Source organism: Etheostoma spectabile, chromosome 17 (genome assembly GCF_008692095.1).
Source record: "Etheostoma spectabile isolate EspeVRDwgs_2016 chromosome 17, UIUC_Espe_1.0, whole genome shotgun sequence".
NCBI classification, from domain to species: Eukaryota; Metazoa; Chordata; class Actinopteri; order Perciformes; family Percidae; genus Etheostoma; species Etheostoma spectabile.
This window is the reverse complement of record NC_045749.1, coordinates 16,748,656-16,770,268: the sequence shown is the minus strand read 5'-3', so window position 1 is coordinate 16,770,268 and position 21,613 is coordinate 16,748,656. Positions and strand designations below refer to the sequence as shown.

The following is a 21,613-nucleotide window of genomic DNA, read 5'->3' as shown; positions in this document are numbered from 1 at the left end:
AATCATGATCTCAATATTGATCAAAATAATTGTGATTATCATTTTAGCCATAATCGTGCAGCCCTAACCATGGCCATTACTATTATTTTACGTTTAAATCCGTTTATAGCTTCTCTTTACAATCAGAAGATGAATTGAATTACAGTAGTATGATTAGAGAAAATGTAATTTATTGGATTCATACAACAATGGTTAAGAACCCATTTGGTGCAGTTGATTTTTTTAGATGAGAAGCTAGATGCACGTGTTCTATTTAGCATAATAGACTTTTTTTATCACATAGCATCAACTTTAATTTGTCGTCCATTTAATGTCAGTGTTGGTATTATCTACTCTCTATTGTTGAATATAAGATTTCAGTGTAAACATGTTGGACCAATTTTGTATCTATGTCCGCAGGGGAAAAGATTACATTTTTTCATACTGTTTCGGTATTTATTTAAACATACATTCTGTGCCATGATTATGAAATAGTACCCTTATATCGTCATAATCAAAGCTCAGGCACTGAGCAGTTGCCAATGATTTACAGGCTAATACCAACAAGGTTAGTATGTGCTAACCTGCATTATCGGCCATTATCATTGTTGGAGAATCATGCCAAATATGACATTGTTGTGAAGCAGGTTTGTAAGGCAGCTAATATAAAGCAGGGCTGTGAATTCAAAAGATGAACAGAGCCCATAATGGACTAAAACTGTGTTTACATAACTTATTTATAGACATGCACATACACATATGTGGGCAGCTCCATAGGCCAGCTATCATTGGCACCTTCCTCATTGGGTGTCCACCTATTCTTATTTATTTGTTTTCACATTGCTAATAAGTTTATCACCACCAAGCCTTTGAAAGGTGATGCTAGAAAGACGTGATCAGGACACAAATACCTTGAGAGTTAAGGTTAAGGATGTACTTGTGTTGTGAAAATAACGTATGCTCTATCCAGGGGTTCCCCCAGAAAAGTAGTTTAGCCCAGTGATGTATTATTCCCATGTATAATAGTATTTAATTTTCCCATTAATGTAGAGCCCAATAACTTCTGGGATCACAGGATCATGGACGGAATTGCAAAATTCAGAATTTGAAAAAGCTCCCCGTAAGAATTCCATATATTATCCTACGTTAAGTCTGTGCTAAAAACTAACTGGAAACTTAAAAATGTGATTACGACTAAGTTTTCAACACAGCTGTAAAACAACTGTAGTTTTTTAAAAAGTCTTGAAATTTGAGCTGCATTGATTAATCGAGTAGTTGTCAACTTTTAAATGAATCAGCAACTATTTTGATATTGGATCAATCGGTTTGAATAATGTTTGTAAGACAAAAGTAAAATTTCTTTGATTCCAGCTTGTTAAATGTGAATATTTTCTAGTGTCTTCTCTCCTCTGTGACAGTAAACTCTGTGGTGTCGCACTGTTGCTTGCTCTGGAGGAAACTACTAGAACTGTTGCAAATGATGTGGTCTAGACCTACTCTATCAGTATAGTGTCTCGAGGTAACTTGTTATGAATTGATACTATAAATAAAATTGAATTGAATTAAATTAAACTGAAAATCTTTGAGTTGTGGACAAAACAAGACATTTGAGACTTCGAGACTTAGACTTCTCTTTATTGATCCTTTTGGGATGACTCCGCGAGGAAATTGAAAGTTCCAGCAGCAGTTTTAGCAAAAAACAGAAATAAAAAATAGATAAAAAAGACAGTATAAAGACAACAACATAATAATAATAATAATAATAATAATAATAACAACAACAACAAAAGAACATTCGTCAAGTAAACAAAGACATTGACATTCGTCAAGTAAACAAAGAAGACCATAAATTATTACTACTACTATTATTATTATTATTATTATTATTATTATTATTATTATTATTATTATTGAGGATGTCATCTTGGGCGTTTGGGAAACACTGATCCACATTTTTGTGACGACGATGAAAATAATCATAACTTGCAGCCCCACTTAAAATACATAAAACAATAATTCCCAGTGGCTTAGGCCTGGTGGGGGGGCAACAGTGCAGTACGCTGGGGGAAACACTGCTCTCTGTCACACGCTTTACGAGGCGATTGTTTTCAACCAACACCTGCCTGTAACCAAGCACACAGTCATCAATAACCATAACATTGAAGGTTTCTGGACAGTATTTGGATTATTAGCTAGGCTAGTGCACAATAGTCAAACATGGAGTTAATCTGTTGGCACCTAGTATGTGTCCCTCCTTTTGTAAATTTGGTTTTATTTAGTTGGTGTTGGAAAAAAGCTAAGTTAATTCATAACCCACTGTTTTAAAGCATTGAACAAAGGCTGTTCAAATATGTAATTTATGAAGATTAAAGGAATAATTACTCATATACTGTATATATAAATGCTCAAGGTCATGAATATGTGTGCTGTTGCTAATTATAGATGGAAAGCATTAGGCTAGTGTTGCATTAAGGGGAGGTACACTTAACAGTAAAAATGTTTGCATTCATATTCCCAGCATATAATATCTGGGTAGACCGTTTGGCTCCTATATTATTTGACGAACTAGAAAAAAACCCTATCCCAGACAAGTAGACCACATTGTTTTTCTTGCTTAAGCTGTAGAGCAAACAACAGATTCACTCTAGTTTGAGTTTCAAATGGACAGGCATGGGATTTCCTCCCCACTGCCTTCATGCCCTTTTATGTTTATTTGTATTTTGAGAATGTGTGCCAGACTGATGGTACCATAGCAACTAGTCTCAGGTGAAAGGTGGCACAGTATTTCTGCGCCGCTGAGTCATGCACACACACACTGCAGTTAAAATTGTTCTAGAGGCATGGAAATTATAATACAATCTAAATTGAGTTTTTGGCTAAAACTTTTGTTTTCAATGTTTACTGTTACACTAAAGTCATAGAAAATTTGAGTTATTAAGGTTTAGAATAAAAATAGATAGCAGATAGGATTTGCAAAATACACAAAACACACCCCTTGTTTAATCAAGGCTTAATCATACCACTGACAACTGAGATTTCATGCTGCCCAAACTTCATATTTAGGAAGTACTACTTACTACTACTCACAAGGTACTAGTAATGTTGCATTTTCATTACAAATCTCAGCAGAGTTGATTTGATTTAGAGAAACATGAACTTGTTGTGAAATTTGAGGCATAATGTTTCTCATGAGTACAGTGGTTATCTGCGGAGTAGGGATGCCAATTTCAATTTTTTTCTCTCTAACCGAGAGCCGACCCTTGTTCACCGACAAGCAGGCAACCGAGTCCCAGTTTACCCATACAGGAGTCCATGTTACACACTGGGCCTGCACGATTGGGGGAAAAATATAAATCACGATTTATTTTAATTTTATTTTTTTTAAGTTGACATCACGATTCTCTGCCACAATTTCTTTTTTTTTATCATGACAAAACAAAACTGGCCGTACCAAACATAGATTTTTTTTTTTTTTTGGGCACCTAAAAAAAAAAAAAATCTTGCTTCAATGAAAAGAAGGGAGAGCATTGGGAGCAATTTAAAACCTATTTTTATACAGTCTATGTTTATAACTAACAAAAGAAAGTAGTAGCGTTTGTGATGCAGTCGGCTCGTAAAATTAAATGAAAAGTTATTAAATATTAAATCGTAAACAGGGTGAATGGAGATCACGATTTTATAACGATTAATTGTGCAGGCCTAGTACACACGGACAGCTGCAGACCTGCAGCAGGCGTCAGTCAAGATGTCCAGTGCGTTGTCGTGGAGACATGCAGCCACCAGTTTGAGCATGCGCATAACCGACTTAATTCTGCTGCGATGCTATCTCCACCTCATCCGAAATTTTAACTTCTGGTATGGGGCGCCCTGGTGGAGCGTGCGCCCCATGTACAGACTACATGGTGTTTCTTTCTTCAGAAGAGACAGGATGCATCCCAACAAGCACCCCTGTAAATGCCCATGTTACGTGTGTTAGCTTAACATATATATATATATATATATGTATATATATATATATATATATATATATATATATATATATATATATATATATATATATATATATATATATATATATATATATATATATATATGTATGTGTGTGTATATATGTAGTTAGCCTAAAACTTTTAGATATTTAACTTGTGTCAAAATTATTGCTGCAAACGTAGCATCAGACATATCGTTGGTTTAGTGTCAGGATCCCACAGTCTCCCCATTCTCCCTGCTGATTGGATTCCTCACATCTGCATCCACTTTTGTCTTCATAAAAGCTCAGTTTTTTGACTTGACAGCCTATAAAAAAATAAGTTGTGGGTTATTTACACCACGTAGCAACATTTAAACATTTCTCTGTTTGCCAGCATACAAAATTACCGAGGAGGCCCCTTCACGCAATCATTGCAGAGTGTAAAGTTGTAAAAAAGTTTTTCCCTTTGGTGGGGGCGGGACTTAAATGCAGTCTGTCTCTTTATAAGCCAATAACAATATGTCTGTGATATACCAATATCAGCCGATAAAACTCATACTCAAGAAGATACACCAAAGAGTAGTAACGTTAGGTTTTGAGTGGATGGCGAGCGTGAGACGCCAAAATGGATGCCAATAAGATTTAAAATGGAAAGTTTACTTTTTAAAAGTCCAGAAGTGATCAAAGACCAAAGTGATCTGTGTGTTTTGCCCAGTTGGTAGAGCGGGTGCCCATATATAGAGGTTTACTCCTCGACGCAGTGGGCCTGGGTTAGAGTCCAACCTCCGTTTGCTGCATGTCATCCCCCCTCTCTTTTCCCCTTCATGTCTTCAGTTGTCCTGTCAATAAAGGCCTAAAAATGCCCAAAAAATAATCTTCAATCGCACCATCACAAACGCCATAACATCTGATTTTCTCATAGTCGCCTTATGTAGTCGTCCAATTCAGTGTTTTGGTACAGTTGGGTTTCCACTTTTTTTTTCCCTCAACAGTAAAACCCTGAACAAGCAGCGTCGCCGCGGTTCACATGTATGCATGAACTGAGGTTGTCCGTTACACTGTACGCTCAACTTTACTGATCATTTTTTGATCAATATAATGTAGAAAACATTACACTTCATTACGTTTTGCATCCATAACATGATTGTGTTTTTGTACAAAGCAGCAGTAAAAGCAGTAGCCTATGTAAGTCAATCCTACATTTTTTTTATCTTGGGAGAAAGACGTGCTCCTTGGGGGAAAGAAGTGACCATAAGCCTTGTTCATAGGCTTACTATGGGGGTCAAGGAGCCCATGTCCTGGATGTGGAAGCCCCCTTACTGGAAAACCGAATATAATGATATTCCATTATTTTTCTGTAATTTCAATTGTAACTAGAATTTTGAGATTACCTTGCCATAAATATAGCTGTTTTTACAATGAATTGGTGCTTAAAAATGTATCAAGAATTGAAGTCGTTTACGCTCAAAAGTCCTTTTCATGCTATAGGTGTTGAATGTTAAAAGGTCTGAACTGCGGCAATGGGTCTCGGATGTGCAGCAGTGTTGTTGAAGGCACAGGGGGGTATGTTGTGTCCTCTTTGGGTTGAGCCCGGTCCATTTGAACCCTGCGGTCTCTATCGGCTTATTGTTCAGCTCTGGCTGCGTCCCTCTTCAGTGATGTCACAGCATTCCAGGGAGCGGATAAATGAGTTAGTGTTAGGGCAGATGAGCAGCATCGTGAATGATGCTGGTAATAGTGGGTCGAAGGGCACAAGTATCGCAATGCAACTGTGCAAACATTTTCCAGCACTCACCAGAACACCTACGCGCTTTTTCCAAGCCCTTCGTTTATTCAGTCTGGGTGTAATCTGAAACCTTTTAAGTGTGATAGCCTGTAGATCAGGAAAGGTACCATTTTATAAGATGGCAAAGGTCCTTTTAGTTTTTAGGTTATTTGTTTCAACATCTCAACACAAAAATGTTTTTGTCTCACTTCTTCTCAGACTTTCACTGTTCACACAAGTAGGTAGGAACTTTCTTATGTTTTGCAAGTCCAGGGCCACTGTATAGGTTGTTTCCAAAGCATATGCTGTTGCAGGTATTGATTGGATGATTAGTGTTTTATCTAAGCATTACTTATTGCCCAGCACCTTAATTTGCTAGTGAGTTTAAACGGTCATTTAATCCATTTCCTGACCAAGAGCATCCCTGTCTCAAGTCAATGAATTTGGACCTTAGGATTTGGAGGACTCGCCAAGAAGTCTTTTTAAGCCTGGATATCGAGTGTGACACATTTCATTGGTGCTGTGTGCCAAGGCAGGAGAAAGGACTGTCTGCATTTACAGTCATTCTGGGATTCTTTCAAAACCAGCCTGAATCCTTAAGGTCAGGAGAAAACCGCAAGACCATTGGGGCTGCTGCTTTAGCATTGTGATCATAATGTTATTATCAAGATACATTTCTCATTGGACTTCTAATGCATCATGCAGTATTCATGCTTTTGTCAATTTTTCCCATCATCATCCTTTAGGTAGCTTGTTAGATGAGCTGCTTGTTCTCTCTTCCTGAAATTAATCAGAGCCTGGAAGGAAATGTGTATAGTAACTGGCCACGTCTGTTGAGCCTGACTTATCAGAGGTTGACACCCTGCTCCTAACCTATTAACACCTAAATGGGAAAGGGGGTTTCCAACTATCTTCAAATCTTAGATCATTCTTTTGGTCCTATAACCCAAACAGACTGAATGGCTGAGTCACTGTTGTTTGATGAGAACAGTGACTCAGCCATATATGGCTGTACTTAGCAGTGTCTATCAAACAAGCTCAGACAAGCTGCCTGCCTAAGGCCGCGTTCACATACAGTCAGGCGGTCATCAGGCGGTTTGCCAAAAACGTGAGTCTTTCCATTCATTTTGAATGGGGGTAGTGCATTTAGGCTGTGGCGGTGGGGGCCGTAGGGGGGAGGCGGAAAACCCGCAGCAGCCCTTGGGGGGGAAAAATTAAGACTGATTTTTGTTTTCAAGACCCTGACGTCACCCTGTGGTGACCCATCATGTAACCAACCATCAGACTTGGCAGTCCGTTTTAAGCCGATGTGAGAGTCCAGTACAGTAAATACTGTAAATTCTTTCTCCATGAAATGAAGCTCCCTTCATGAAAAATCGAGATCTATAAACAATCTAAAGGAAAACAATGAACACAAATAAAAGTCTACTCGTGCTAAATTGGAAGGATAATGAACACAACTTGATGTAAAGCAAAAGGGCCATTTAAGTGACACTTCCACCGCCACACCACCCTGCAGCAACCAGATTGCTTTCTTTGGTCTGGACGCACCCTAAGACAAAACAAATAGTACAGCTGTGACTGCTAAAGTTAAACATCTTGCAAACTAAAGACCCAGACGTTTTTCAGGTGTTGGGGGACAGAATAGGGTAAAAGGCGAGACTTAAGTTTCTCAATTAGCTAGAAACATGTCTCCAATGGAATGTCAGTATTGCATTCTGTCTCCTGGAGGGAGAAAGGAAAATTGGTGGTCGGCATTGAACACCTGTTCTGTGCCTGAACACCTAGGCGTTTTTAGTTAATACTAAATATAATATAAATTGTCCATGAATTTGGGTCAAAGTTTACTATGTGTCATTTGCACACAGAGTGGCCACAAACTAGGAACAGTGTATAATGGTCAGGTTTACGTTGTCATGCATGTGGTCAAAAGCAACAGCGTGTGACTAATGACGAGGCAAAAATGTCAGCCTTGGTAGAAAAGGACAGAAAATTGAAATGGCCTTGTTACCATTACCATAGAGTCTCATGTGATGTACTTTCCAGTTGTTTCCTGCTTCTCCCCATTTCTGGGGGAAGTTACACTTCAGAATGTTTCCATGATAGACACATACAGTGTGACCAAGTATGCTAGAATGCAGCGTACTTAGTTTTGTAAGACCTTTGTCTCTTCTTTACAGGTTGTCAACATGTTGCAGTGAGTAATGCACAGAGTGTTGATATTAATAATGGCCACCTGGGGGGCACAAGGATGCCCCAATTCAGAGAGCTGTACGACGCTGTCGCCCAATGTCACCTCCAAGGCCTACTGCTACGCCGCCCGGATCAGCAGCACAGTGCTCCAGGGCTTGCCTTTTGGCGGGGTGCCTACTGTCCTTGCCCTTGACTTTATGTGCTTCTTGGTGAGTCCTGTTGTCAGGGTTTTTGTCACAATTATCAGAATTGAAGTTAAATACTTCCAGGAATGTGATTTACACCTCCAGCAGTTATGTAACTTTTGTATTCTCTGTATTGTAAATAAATGGCCCCAGAGGTGTTGACAACTGTTTATTTTTGTATTTCCAGGTGCTGCTGGTTGTGTTCTCCTTTTTGAGAAAAGTAGCATGGGACTATGGGCGCCTCGCTCTGGTGACTGACGCTGACAGGTAATCAGAAAACCTTGGTCCAGTAACAAGGCTTATGTTGGGTACATGCCATTGGTAACTTTTTGGTAAAGGGTGCTTTTCCCATATAACCACAAAAAGCTAAAATAATTAATTGTATTTTTTTCCTCAGTCAAATGTCACTCAATTTTTATGTATTTTGTGGTTTTCTTGAAATGTACTTCCCTTCCTTACATAGTAGTTTGCAATCTGTTGTGAAGTGCAAAAGAATTCATCTTGTGAGATAATTTTGGCAAATGCATTGTTCCACATCTTGGTAATTGATCCTCATGTTCTAGTTACACTCAGTTGAAGGATAAATAAGCATGTATTGGCATAGGCATTGATGTGATTGGCCTGTGGTCAAAAGGGACACACTGACAAAAGCCTTGTCAACATTTAAATGTTAGCGTCTGAGAAGGAAGGTGCTAGCCATTCTGGCTGGTAATGACCCTTATTGATCATCTGCCAGAGACAGGTTCTATCAGTATTTTGGCACTTGGTGGCTGTTTTGTGGATGCTATTTTACACTGAAGAATTTCGTATTCTTGTTCTGAGGGAGGAGCTAGTTTTCTGACGGAAGCAGGCATCACAAGGTTAGTACTCCAGACGGAAAGTCAGTGTCAGCTGTTTTTCCTTCTAATGGCAGTAATGCACTCTGACAATGTCACGATTTGTCACTTGTTACATGGTTGGTTCACTTTGAGATAGGAAGGCCAGACGGCTGTTGGAACAAGCCTGAAATCCAAGGAAAAGAAATAAACAGTTAGGAAGTATTATTAATGTAAATTTAAATCTCTTCCAGACCACTTTAAAGCCACAGTCTGCATCAAAAGCCCTCGGACTGTATTTATAATATGATCATATGCTACCAGATACATTGGGATAATCTGAGACTGATGTCTGCACACTGATCGAACAATGAGAATTATTGTGGAGGCGCCTGTCAACAAGGACCGATTCCACTGCTTCCTTTTAAACCCCGAAGTGAAACAAGATGACTGATCAAGTAGGGAGAGAGGGAGCTCAGACATCTCTACAGGCATCTTTGACTGTGAACCCTGCAAAGTGCATGGCAGTGCTCCATCACCTACATCCTCATGCTGTTTTTGTGTGATGTTGCAGCTTCACTATTTTTGCAGCTGCATGTGAGCAGAGAATGGGGGTTGCAGCATGGTGGGAGGACTGGGAGGGGGGTGGCAACATGAGACACTTGTAACAGACAGGAAATGTATTTTGTCTCATGACACTTTTTTGACTTGAGATCAGCGTCTGTCTTTTAAATTCTTGTAACATTTGAAAGCTGAATGTAACCTTTACTAGGACGCTTGATTAATCATTAAAAGGTATTACGTTACCATTACATTTGATGTGCCTTTTGCTCCAGCTACATAAGCCTTGACTCTCAACTAAAATGAATGACAGGGGTAATATACTATAGCCCATAAATACATTTATATAAGAATGAATAGAAACCTTTCTTGTTATGCCTGTATTGTAATATGCTTCCCCAGTTTTTCTCTGAACCAGCACCCTTACTGACCAACAGGGCCGCTACCTCTTCACTAAGCTAAATGGCTTTGCTTCTTTTTTTTCACCAGAAGAATGGATCAACGGTACAGTCGCCTGGATGATCGGGAATAGTATGTTATCTCTCCATATCATAGACTCACCGGCATTTTCTTCTCTTCTTTCCCTTTCTGTAGTTAATCTAACTCATAACTCTTGTCCACTCTGCCCAGGCCGCTGTGGGTTTCAGCCTGTTTTTCACTCTTTATGGTTTAGATGGTATAGTGTTTTACCCTCCTCCTCCAAGGTGTTTCCTAGTGCCTAGTTATTCTGCCTCTCCTTGTCACTCTTGTATTCCTGCTGTTGGTTGTGCCTGTCCTCTCTCACTGTCCTAATCAGATCTGTGTGTGCTAATCTGTGTGTTGACCTCTTTATAAAGCAAGGGCTTCTTCTGTGCGAGCGCGCCGCATGAGCTGCACAGACAGGATGCTTACAGGGAGAGGTAATGCTTCCCTGGTCTGTTGTTGTTGGTAGACAGGTTTTAACATGGTGCAGCATCAGTATATCCTGTCCTGTAGAGCTGAGTGGAGCCATTCTGAGTTCCCACAGGAATGTGTGGGAGGAGGACTGACGGTAGATTTCAGCCGCAGGCTCTCTCCTCATTCCATTAGAGATCTCCTAGAGCCCTGGGTGACGTCATCCTTTTTTTATGTTGTAATGAACACTGAACCAATTCCAGCAGAACCTGGGTCCTCTTGATATTTCCCAGTTCTGTATGAATTGACATGACCTCCCCAGGGGAGTGCAATCAAATGTGTAATACAACAAGTCTCGATGCTGTGTTGCTGTGCGGAACCTGTGGCTCTGCTGGACAAATTCCATAAATCTGCCTCTTTATGATCACTGGGTTTCTGTTGTTTCTTCTGTGAATGTTCTTCTCTGTAGAACTTTGCTTTCTAACCTTTTATCGCAACCTTTCCTCTGACAGTGATGGTGTACCCAACCTGTGTAAAGTAGTGACTCCTAGTGCTGCATGAAATGTGGCTGCAGAGATTGTACCTGTGGTTGACTGGTTAACCAACCCAAATCCTGTGACCAGCCCACACAGGATTAAAGGGTGAATCTCTTCAGTCCATTTTCAGGGCTTGTGTTTTGGTTTTGTGTGGTCAACTTTTCCATACTGATGATAATCCCACTGTCATGAGACACAAAGAACTTACATCCGCCTTATGGTTACGAGGTCTGGTGATGTAAGGTAGTTGTGTTACATCACGCTAATGCTATGTGTTGTGTTTTCTGCGTACAGTGTGGCCTCTGCCTTAACATCAGATACACCAGAACGCTATGAGCGTCTCACTTCAGTTTCCAGCTCTGTGGACATTGATCAGAGAGACACAGTAAGTGTGCCATTCATTTAACAGAACAACATTGAGTGTCCTTTTAGCCAGGTTATACTGTGTGTTGCATGCAATAACTGGTACACCTTCAGTTATTTGCTCTTCTTTTTTAGGGCTTTTGCTCTTGGCTAACTGCCATATTTCGCATCAAGTGAGTGAACCTAACTGCAGCAAATTCGATATAAGAAAAATTGGTGAAACACTGAATAAACTGGATGTGAACATGTTCTCTGTTTTGATTTTCTCTTCAGTAGTTGACTTTGTTGGTCTGTTCTCTGTGTAGGGATGAAGAGATAAGGGAGAAGTGTGGTGAGGATGCAGTATATTACTTGTCCTTTCAGCGCCACATCATTGGCCTGCTGGTAGTGGTGGGCGTGCTGTCTGTGGGCATCATCTTGCCTGTTAACTTCTCGGGAAACCTACTTGGTGAGTCAATTGGAATTTGCTACCTGGGAATCTGAAATTTAGAGACAAGTGTATTTCTTTTCATTTTTTCAGTTGTCAATGTTTGACTAGTTTAGGCTCCCCTGTCACCTTTATATTTGTCTTTGTGGGTATTTTGTTTTCTTTTTTGATTCCATCTTTTTTTTGTTCTCCTTTTATCTGTCCTGATTCTGCCCTTGATTTTTCTTTCTTACAACTTAAACTGCCTTTAAAACTTTTGCACTTGTTTTTTTTTTTTTTTACAGAAACAATGCCTATAGTTTTGGGGCGAACCACTATTGTAATTTGGATGCAGAGTGAGTAATTCTTAGTCTCTCTCTCTCTCTCTCTCTCTCTCTCTCTCTCTCTCTCTCTCTCTCTCTCTCTCTCTCTTCTCTCTCTCTCTCTCTCTCTCTCTCTCTCTCTCTCTCTCTCTCTCTCTCTCTCTCTCTCTCTCTCTCTCTCTCTCTCTCTCTCTCTCTCTCTCTTGTGTGTGTGTGCACTTATAAAGCCTTATTTTGAGTCTTTACATTCTAATGCTTTCACTTAACCTTTTTGCTATTTATTTCTTCGTAATGCACTACTGTGGCTGCACACCACCTTTGCATTTCTCTACCTGTTACTGACGGTGTACAGCATGCGACGGCACACCTCCAAGATGCACTACAAGGAAGATGACCTGGTGGGTGGCATGGTTTACATATGCTCTTTGTACACACACACACACACACACACACACACACACACACACACACACACACAACTCTGAATTGTGTTGGTAATTACTTCCCTGTCTTCATTTCCTTACAGGTGAAACGCACTTTATTTGTCAATGGAATCTCCAAATATGCAGAAGAGACTGAGATAAAGCAACACTTTGAGTAAGCAGGATCTTCAGGATCACTGGTATCCGGGCTGCACAATAACTGTCTCGCAAATCCTTAAAATTTGTCTGATTTTAAAAATGGTACAGTGGCAGTGAGCTGTAGTAGAGTAACTGTATTAAGGTGTATGAGAGCCATGCCTTTTCCTGTTAAAAGCAGCTGTCTTGTGCTGGCCCATAAGGCTGGGATCAGACAAAGACAGGCCTATAAGTATAATGGTCCATAATGGAAGCCAGATGAGTAGGATCATGTAAGTCATGTGTCAAGATGGTGAAAGACTGAGGAGGGGATGTTTGGCTCAACTCCTATTAGCCAAGTGATATTAATCAAAAATGTTATCTATGCCCCTGCAATGCAAAAACACCTCCATGTTTGAGAAAAACAAAACTTACAGTGAAACACAAAAAATTACAACATCCTCTTACTGATGGGGGCTGTTGCATTCATGCCCTTTTTTTGCGACTTGCCTTTGTTATTGGGATGTGGTAGAGTTATATCATCCACTGTAAATACACGTTGCTTTTGTCAAGAATGTGTGTGATTGTGGACTCCTAGGTAGCTCACCTGGTAGAGCGTGCGCACATAAACAGAGGCTCAGTCCGGGTTTGGTTCCCATCTGCGACACTTTGCTGTCATGTTGTCCCCCCCCCCCGTATCTAGGCTGTCCTGTCAAATAAAGGCCTGAGAAATTGTCTTTGAAAAAGAAAAAAAAGTGTATGTTTAAACTTATCCCGTTTTTGACTTTCTCCTTCCCTGAAGGCAGGCGTATGAAACCTGCGTCGTGCTGGAAGCTCGTATCTGTTACAATGTGGCCAGGCTGATGTATCTCAACTCTGAAAGGTAATGTTAACATAATGTTTTAACCATAAGTGAGTGAGTGTGTATTTGCCCTTTCACAGCATGTTAGTATGAACTTGGCTCCAGGACCTGGGCTTGTTTTATGGAAGTAGGCCTTCTTCAGTCTGACATAGCTGACGTTTTGCATGCAGGAAGAAGACCGAGCGCAGCAAGAAATTCTTCCTTGACCTGCAGGCCAAGGAGCATATTACCACCATGATCAATCCAAAGCCCTGCGGACACCTTTGCTGTTGCATCATCAAAGGCTGTGAGCAGGTCAGACTGATGAATTTTAGCTATATCTCAAAACAACACACTCCTGAAACGTGTTAACAAGCTGATATGAATAGCATTTTTGAGGGGAAGATAAAGAACCCATATGTCTGATAAGTCCACTTATAGATTCATGTAGAGAACCAGGGCTATGCTGGTAAAATATAGTCAAAGCCATAAAACACCTGTGTGCCTGCATTTAGAAAATCCACCAAACCATATAGTTTTACATCATTAGAAAACCATGTTTTAGTCACTCAATTAGGATTAAACTGAGACTTAACACAAATATCCCTGACTCTGACTTGGATTGCCATGTCCTTCACAGGAAGAGGCGGTAAGCTACTATACGAAGCTGGAGGCACAACTGAAAGATGACTACAGGAAGGAGAGAGAAAAGGTGAACAGGAAGCCCTTAGGAATGGCCTTTGTTACCTTCCAGAACGAGTCCATAACTGCCATGTAAGTACATCTACATGTGGTGAAATTTGTAAATGTGTTATCTGTGGCATTGGTTTTAGAAATGATGTACCTCTCGACCCACTGTAATGTCTCTACTCTGTTTGGATGGCTGTCTCGTTTAGAATCTTGAAAGACTTCAACGCGTGCAAGTGTCAGGGCTGCCAGTGTCGCCAGGAGCCCAAGAGCTCTCAATTCAGCGCCAAACTCCACACACAGAACTGGAGTGTCAGCTACGCCCCTGATCCCCAAAATGTCTACTGGTAAGAACACATTCAGGTCACACATTCTGTCCACAAACTGGGTTGAATCAGCATATTTCTTTTTCATTATTCAGTTCATAACTGCTCAGTTCTAAAGGGTCTACAAACACAGACTTGTGGGTTTGTAATCCTAATAATACTACGCTGAGGAATAATTAGACTTCAGTCCACTTTGAAGAGACTTTCTCACTCTGCAGTATCGGTTTACTGGCCAGCTGTGTCCATAACTGCGGGTCATTGCCCAGAGTCAATCTAACCGCTACATAACTTTCGTCCCACAGGGAGCATCTGTCAGTGGGAGGATTCTCTTGGTGGTTCCGCTGCTTGATCATCAACCTAGTCCTCTTCCTCCTCCTCTTCTTCCTCACTACCCCGGCTATCATCATCTCAACAATGGACAAGTTCAATGTTACCAAACCAGTGGAGTACCTAAATGTGAGGGTTTCATTTATGACTTTCTTTGTATAAAGGAGTGCGGTCAGTTCAGGCCTCCTCACAATTGCCATACTGAGAGTTTAAGTCCAAGCCATCACAAGTCATGTTGTTGCAGAGACACAGGAATTTTCTTCTCAGTTCTTGACACATGTCAATGTCTCTCTGATCTGTCCTCCAGAATCCAATCATCACCCAGTTCTTCCCCACCCTCCTTCTGTGGTCCTTCTCCGCCTTACTTCCTACTATTGTCTACTACTCTGCCTTCTTTGAAGCCCACTGGACCCGGTATGGTTTACACTTATTGCAGTCAATAAATCAGAATATTCAGAGTTGTATTGTCTTTATTTCCAGTTCAGGTTTAGTTTGAGTGTTGACATTACTTACTTACAGGTCAGGAGAGAACAGGACCACAATGCATAAATGTTACACTTTCTTGATCTTCATGGTCCTGTTGCTGCCCTCCCTCGGACTCAGCAGGTATAAGATGCTTTTTTTAAAACACAATGAAATGGAGGTAAATGGAGCTATACATGAATTCATTTTTGTCAGCCTAAAGATTTGATCGGATTCCTTCTCTTCCTTTTATCTTTTCGCAGTTTGGATGTTTTCTTCCGCTGGCTTTTTGACAAAAGATTTTTGGCAGATGCTAAAGTGAGATTTGAGTAAGTAGCATCATTTTATGGATTAAATTATTATTTCATGGATGATAAAAATAATTAAAAAATGTATTTTCAAACTCCAATGCGAGTCTGACTTCAGTCTTTGAGTGATAAGGACTTTCTTCTTTGCTCTTTAGGTGTGTGTTCCTTCCTGACAATGGCGCCTTCTTTGTGAACTATGTCATTGCGTCAGCATTCATTGGTAATGCCATGGACCTGCTGAGGATTCCCGGTCTACTTATGTACATGATCCGCCTCTGCCTGGCTCGCTCTGCAGCAGAGAGGAGGAATGTCAAGAAGGTTAGTGTGTCCCCTGCTTACCTAGTTGACATAATGTATGGGTCCATGACCCATAAAGTAGTTTAGTTTAATACTTAATAGCTGGATATAATAAACTCTGTCATAACCATCAGAAAGCCAAAGCATTAATGTTTTAAAATACATAATACAAGGGGATCTCTGCTATGAATTTAGGATGGAAATACATATATTTTTTGTCTTGGTCGACTTCAAGTGACGTAGACATCAAAATTAGGATGTTAAGATTTTGGATTTTCATTTCAATATCCTGTGATTGTGTCTTTATAGCACCAAGCCTATGAGTTCCAGTTTGGGGCAGCTTATGCCTGGATAATGTGTGTCTTCACTGTAGTAATGACCTACAGCATCACCTGCCCAATCATTGTTCCCTTTGGTGAGTTCTGTCATTTATTAGCCTTGCTGGGGTTACTGCGGTTTCACAAATCTCAAGATAGGGTGCTTATTAAGTTACTGAAGGAGAAACATACAGAGGGCAGGGAGCACTCAGTGGCTCTACTCTTTATACAGAAGCTTATCAGCAGGCCTAATTGGATTAGTTCCGCTAATTGTTTTGTCTCCCTTCTCTGTGCAGGGCTGATGTACATGTTACTTAAGCACCTAGCAGACCGGTATAACATGTACTACGCCTATCTGCCATCCAAACTGGACAAGAAGATCCATTCTGGAGCGGTCAACCAAGTGGTGGCTGCTCCTATTCTCTGTCTCTTTTGGCTTTTGTTCTTCTCCACTGTTCGCTCTGGTAAGATGAGGACTCCATCTACAGGCCACTCATCTCCTCACATATACCCAGATTTATTTACATTCTCTGAAGCATTATAAAGTAAAAGCTCCTGATAAACAAGTGACCCTCCATGTTCTCTCCCCCAGGGTTTTCAGCTGCTACATCCATGTTCACGTTCATAGTTTTGGTCATCACAATCATTATCTGCCTCTCTCACGTCTGCTTTGGACACTTTAAATATCTCAGTGCTCACAACTACAAGGTACATTTTCTAAATTCACCAGTATTTGAGACCAGTATTATATGCAGCTGCTTATGTTAAATTCACGTGTTCTGTCCTAGATTGACACCCAAGACGTGGACGGGTTGGAGAACGGGCGTCCAGTGTGCACTTCTTCCGCCAACAAGGCAGCAGTATGTATTCAGTCGTGTTTATTTTATAACAGTATGAACCTCAAGCTCAAACAGGGGAAAGAGATAAGACATAATGTCAAAGTTTGCAGGTGCTGAACATGAGCCAAAGGTCCACAATAAAGGAAAGAAACGTGTAGCACACTTGTACTAATTCGAAGTTTTGACCACAAGGTCTTTGTCAAGGCATGATGGATAAAGTCCAACAGTCGTACCAGGCCGTGTATGATTGGGAGGAAAAATAGATAATACTTCTGGACAAAGTCACTTCCATATAGAAGTGCAAAAACACATTAAATAAAAAAATAAAAAAAATAATCTGCTGCCTTTTATGGATCTATCAGTCCAAATTGATGAAATTCATTTAATGATGACATACAACCTAGAAAGTTATCCTTCTGATATAATCAAAACCAAATGGGTCCAATATTTTTGAAATTCAGCTATATTTTGTAATGAAAAAAGGACCATGTTTTTTTTTTTTTTTACTTAAATGACATTTATTGTATGCTTTTGGTTTGTTGTTGATTTCATCAATAGCAAAGTTCATATGTTGGTCAACTGTAGCCTTGGACTCTGAACTTTGAGTAAAAAAAACAAGCAAAAAAATCAATCCTTTTAAAGTTAAATGGATACATTCCGTTATGTTTTTCTTTTTAAAACCTCTTATTATTGAGAAACATAGATTTATAAACGGAAAAAGAGAAACTCATGTAGCTGTATCTCTTACACACAAAACACCCCCCTCCCAGCCCACCCCGACTGGACCAAATAAGAAAGTATGAACAATTCAGACAATTATAAAGGAAATACAAACTTAGAGTTGAAACATGAATGAACAAATATGATTTCTGTGAAGAACTGCTATCAAAAACTCTATCACGACACACCACAGTGGATTTCTATAGCCAGTAGGGGTGGGGTCACCAGACGCCTCCCGATACGATATCATCATGATACTTATGCCTAAATGCGATATTATTGCGATTTTAAACATATTGCAATATCCTGCAAAATATTGCAATTTATAACCTTTTTTTTCAACTTCAAATTTTTCCCAATTTCAAATGATGTCCCCAAAAGGAAACTTTGTCAACATCTGTTTTATCTTAAAAATTTACATTTCTCAGTTTGTTCATCTCACTTCAATTTTATTGCTGCAAAATGGGATTGTCAAGCAGACAAGCTGACCAACACAAATATAACAAAAGAACCGAAGATACTTGGAGCCTGTGTATCGATACAGTATTGCCACTGAAAATATTGCGATACTGTGCTATATATGCTTATTTTTTTTATTTTTTTTCTTCTTCACCCCTAATAGCCAGGTGTTTATATCTAGTGTAGCTTGAATGTACTTAGAGGGGGGGGGGGGGGGGGGGGGGGGGGCAATCACTCCTCTGGAGTCAGTCAGGAAGGTCACTTACTACACCGGTAGGGCTTGGAGGTTACTGAAGTATGACAATAGGGATTCCCACGCTGAGAGGAAATTGTGAATGAAATCTTCTCCAAATGTAAAAACAGTTTTCAGTGCACATATGGCCATAGAATCAACTTCTCCTGAAACCCGCAGTAGGTATCAGACTTTAACATTCTACTTCATTTCATCTCCTCCCCTACAGCAAATGTACATTGCTCAAGTACTTCAAGACCCCAACTCGGAGGAGGCTGGTTCAGGCAGTGGCGAGGACGACGGCCAGGGGTCCTCGCAGGACGAGGAAATAATTAATGTCGAAAATGGCCTGAATGAAGACTTCCAGTCTGGTGAGGACAGCCTCATCGATAATGAAGTGCGGCACTGATACTGTCTGGGACAGAAGAAAATCCCCTTGAGGAGTGCACTGAATATGTGAATTAAACTAGGAACTGAACCAGCAGTTCTCCAAAGCATCTCAACCTCCATCGAGGGACTTTACACTAACATAAGCACAGTCTACTAAGGATCGAATGGATTGTCGCTCAAGGACTCGTGCATTTCTTACACTGGATCTCCCCAAACCACATCTTCTGTCTTGCGTTCCTGCAAAGGGGAATCGACCCCTGACAATGCAAGGGCAGCGACATCCTTCCGCCCCGATATAGCTAAGGCACACCCAAAAACACTGCATATGGACCCATGAAAGAAAGACACTAATGCGCAAATGAAAAATGTTTGTTTTGTTTTGTAAGGGGAGTCATATTATGTCTGTATTTCCTTAACAATATTGCACTTGAAAGAGAGAACCTGTCCTATAAGCTCGAGTTTCAATAAGGTACTGTAGTACAGCATGCCTTCCAGTTTAAATGGCAGAGGGATTTCCCTAATATCCTTTGCCAGCATCTCTAATTGTCTGCACTAAGTGCTTCCCCTGACTAAGCAGCTGGTGGGAGAGGAGTTTTCCACACCACCAGGCGGCTCGGTCGGTGCAGATGTCATCGTCCCCAAATCGTTGTTCCAATTTTCATGAAAGCCTTAAACGAAAAAAAAAAAACCCGACGAAGACGAAAAAGAATCGCTACTAACACTCCTGGACGCTTCGACACTGTACAGCTACAAAACTCTGGATTTGTAAAATAGCATTTTTGACATGGTATTTATTTGAAGGCATTGACTTTTAAATGCTATCGAGCTTGATGCATCCCTAAACTGTGGAAGAAGATAATTCATATCTTGGCACACTACGTTGATAATGATCTTTTTGGCGTTCGGTCTCTGAGCCTTTGTCGGGACTGCTGTTGGACTGCTGCTACTGATGCTGCCCCCCCCCCCCGTAGGGGAAGTCCTTGCACGGCTGCTGCAGGAAGACTGGAGGACGGGAGCCTGCTGATCCTTTTGTGTTGCTCAGAGGACGGAGAAGAGAAAGGCCTTTTGGGGTTTTTTGGGTTACTCATTGTGACAGGTTATCTTTATCTGTTTTCATTTGTATCTATTTGTCCATATGTTTACGTCTTTATGTAGAGATTTTGAAATTAGCATTCAATGTAGGGGGCTACTGATATTTTTTTTGCAAATGAGCTAATCTACATCTAATCACTCAGTCCTCTTCCAGGTTCTCTCCATTTTCATCATGCAGGTAGCGCTGATTAAGTGTTTATGGTTCCTGATCAGCCATATGACGTGGCTTCTTTACAGGTATCAGGAAGACTCGGAATAAAAACACATAAGTAACTAAATATAATGTGAAACAAAGTGCCCACACTTATGTTACTCAGGATTGATCAAATAGTCTTGTTTCTGTCATTTCATTTCTTCCTTAATCAAGACAACACTATGAGCTGCCCCATTAAACATGGAGAAGATTGATGGGAAAGAAAGGCAAAGAGCTGCAGACAAAATACCACTACAGTCCGTCACTATGGACCAATTATTGTTATTGGGCCATAATATGAAAAAAAAAAAGGATTATCCAGATGCTCTGAGAACCACTGTGGGAAATGTGCACTAATCTTACTTTTCGCTCATATGATTGGCTGAGAAGGGCACGCCCCCTGTGGGTGGAATGACAATGGTGAACCTAAACTGCTTCCATAATGTGTCCATGGGTATATTTTTATGGTTCTAAGTTGAGAATTGTTCGACACCATTGACTCTGGGGCTCTTCTAGTCATGATAAGGTGATTTTATTTTTTTTATACCGATGAGATGTCTCTGAATGTGTCCGGTCAAAATAACATCCGTCAAGCCCTGAGAAAGCTACTTAAAAATCTCATCTTGTGTAACAACTCCAGTGTATAAAGGCTGAATGTAGGTTAATTCCACAACTTTTGTTAAGTTGAAAGTGGCTACAGTAATAGTATAATCGCTGTATTTACATAGCTTCAGAAGTATGGTTCACTCGCTAACCAGAAATTGTAAGTTTTATACTATAACAAAACTTCCAGTCCCATGTCATGGCGTTCCATTCGATCTACATTTGTCAGTCTGATGGTTGCAATGATTTCTGGCAGACCTTTTCCAATTCCAAGTCTAGGATCCTCATGATGAATCCTTTGATTTTAGATTATCTTCATAACATCTGTTGAGACAGTGGGACTTGAAAATAAATGGATTGTTTTTCTAAACAGCCAAGCACTTTCTAAAAGAAGTTCTCAGCTTGTTGTTGCAATGTACTCAGAATGGGTAGTGAAAGATCTGTGCGTCTCAGAACTGTGCACAACTAGAATGTGTTCTCTGTGCTTTGCCTTTTATAGTTTTACATTTTTCTAGCTAGGAAGAGTAACAACCATCTCATGTTATTCTTTCCAAAGGGCCGTCTGTACTATACAGATGTATACTGTGTACATCTGTGCTCCCCCCCCCACCACCACCTTCCCCAGCTCTTTGAACAATAAATCTGTATTTAATCAAGTTGCTTGACGATAAGCGTATATTCACTTAAAGCAATGTTGGCGAGTTTTGATGTTGGTGTATAACCGGCATTAGCCTTTACCATTATACTGCAACTAAGCCTTTATAATTACTAATAGTGTGTGTGTGTGTGTGTGAACTACGTTTGTGCTTTGCATTGTGGGACAATGGTGTCTAAAGGGCACACTCAATTGACCATATTTATATATTTAAACATGTCTATTTGATCACTTCTCCAGTGTGAACACACGAATTACATGAATAGGTATAAATTGTTTTCTGGTTAATATGTCTACTGGTTGTGAACACTTTAACCATAGATAGATAGATTGTTTTTA

At 40.2% G+C, this 21,613-nt stretch overlaps 1 protein-coding gene across 4 annotated transcripts in view; it reads left to right on the top strand.

Annotated features, from left to right (window-relative positions):
* The window catches only part of tmem63ba (transmembrane protein 63Ba), a 23,993-nt gene extending 2,718 nt beyond the window's left edge, over positions 1-21,275 (top strand). Inside the window, exons 2-24 of one of the 4 annotated variants that reach the window (XM_032540477.1) lie at positions 7,895-8,116; positions 8,280-8,359; positions 10,305-10,367; positions 11,172-11,262; positions 11,376-11,413; positions 11,546-11,692; positions 11,952-12,002; positions 12,259-12,367; positions 12,496-12,566; positions 13,329-13,409; positions 13,559-13,682; positions 14,008-14,141; positions 14,264-14,401; positions 14,683-14,836; positions 15,015-15,121; positions 15,227-15,313; positions 15,433-15,498; positions 15,633-15,795; positions 16,084-16,189; positions 16,388-16,555; positions 16,684-16,799; positions 16,880-16,951; positions 18,571-21,275. In XM_032540477.1, coding sequence (XP_032396368.1) covers positions 7,919-8,116; positions 8,280-8,359; positions 10,305-10,367; positions 11,172-11,262; positions 11,376-11,413; positions 11,546-11,692; positions 11,952-12,002; positions 12,259-12,367; positions 12,496-12,566; positions 13,329-13,409; positions 13,559-13,682; positions 14,008-14,141; positions 14,264-14,401; positions 14,683-14,836; positions 15,015-15,121; positions 15,227-15,313; positions 15,433-15,498; positions 15,633-15,795; positions 16,084-16,189; positions 16,388-16,555; positions 16,684-16,799; positions 16,880-16,951; positions 18,571-18,750 — 2,544 coding nt within the window. In that variant the 5' untranslated portion in view covers positions 7,895-7,918 and the 3' untranslated portion in view covers positions 18,751-21,275. Of the gene's footprint in view, positions 1-7,894; positions 8,117-8,279; positions 8,360-9,957; positions 10,000-10,304; positions 10,368-11,171; positions 11,263-11,375; positions 11,414-11,545; positions 11,693-11,951; positions 12,003-12,258; positions 12,368-12,495; positions 12,567-13,328; positions 13,410-13,558; positions 13,683-14,007; positions 14,142-14,263; positions 14,402-14,682; positions 14,837-15,014; positions 15,122-15,226; positions 15,314-15,432; positions 15,499-15,632; positions 15,796-16,083; positions 16,190-16,387; positions 16,556-16,683; positions 16,800-16,879; positions 16,952-18,570 lie in introns of all 4 variants that reach the window. The other 3 variants (XM_032540479.1, XM_032540478.1, XM_032540480.1) reach the window with 3 other exon arrangements.
* Positions 21,276-21,613: the final 338 nt, after the last annotated feature.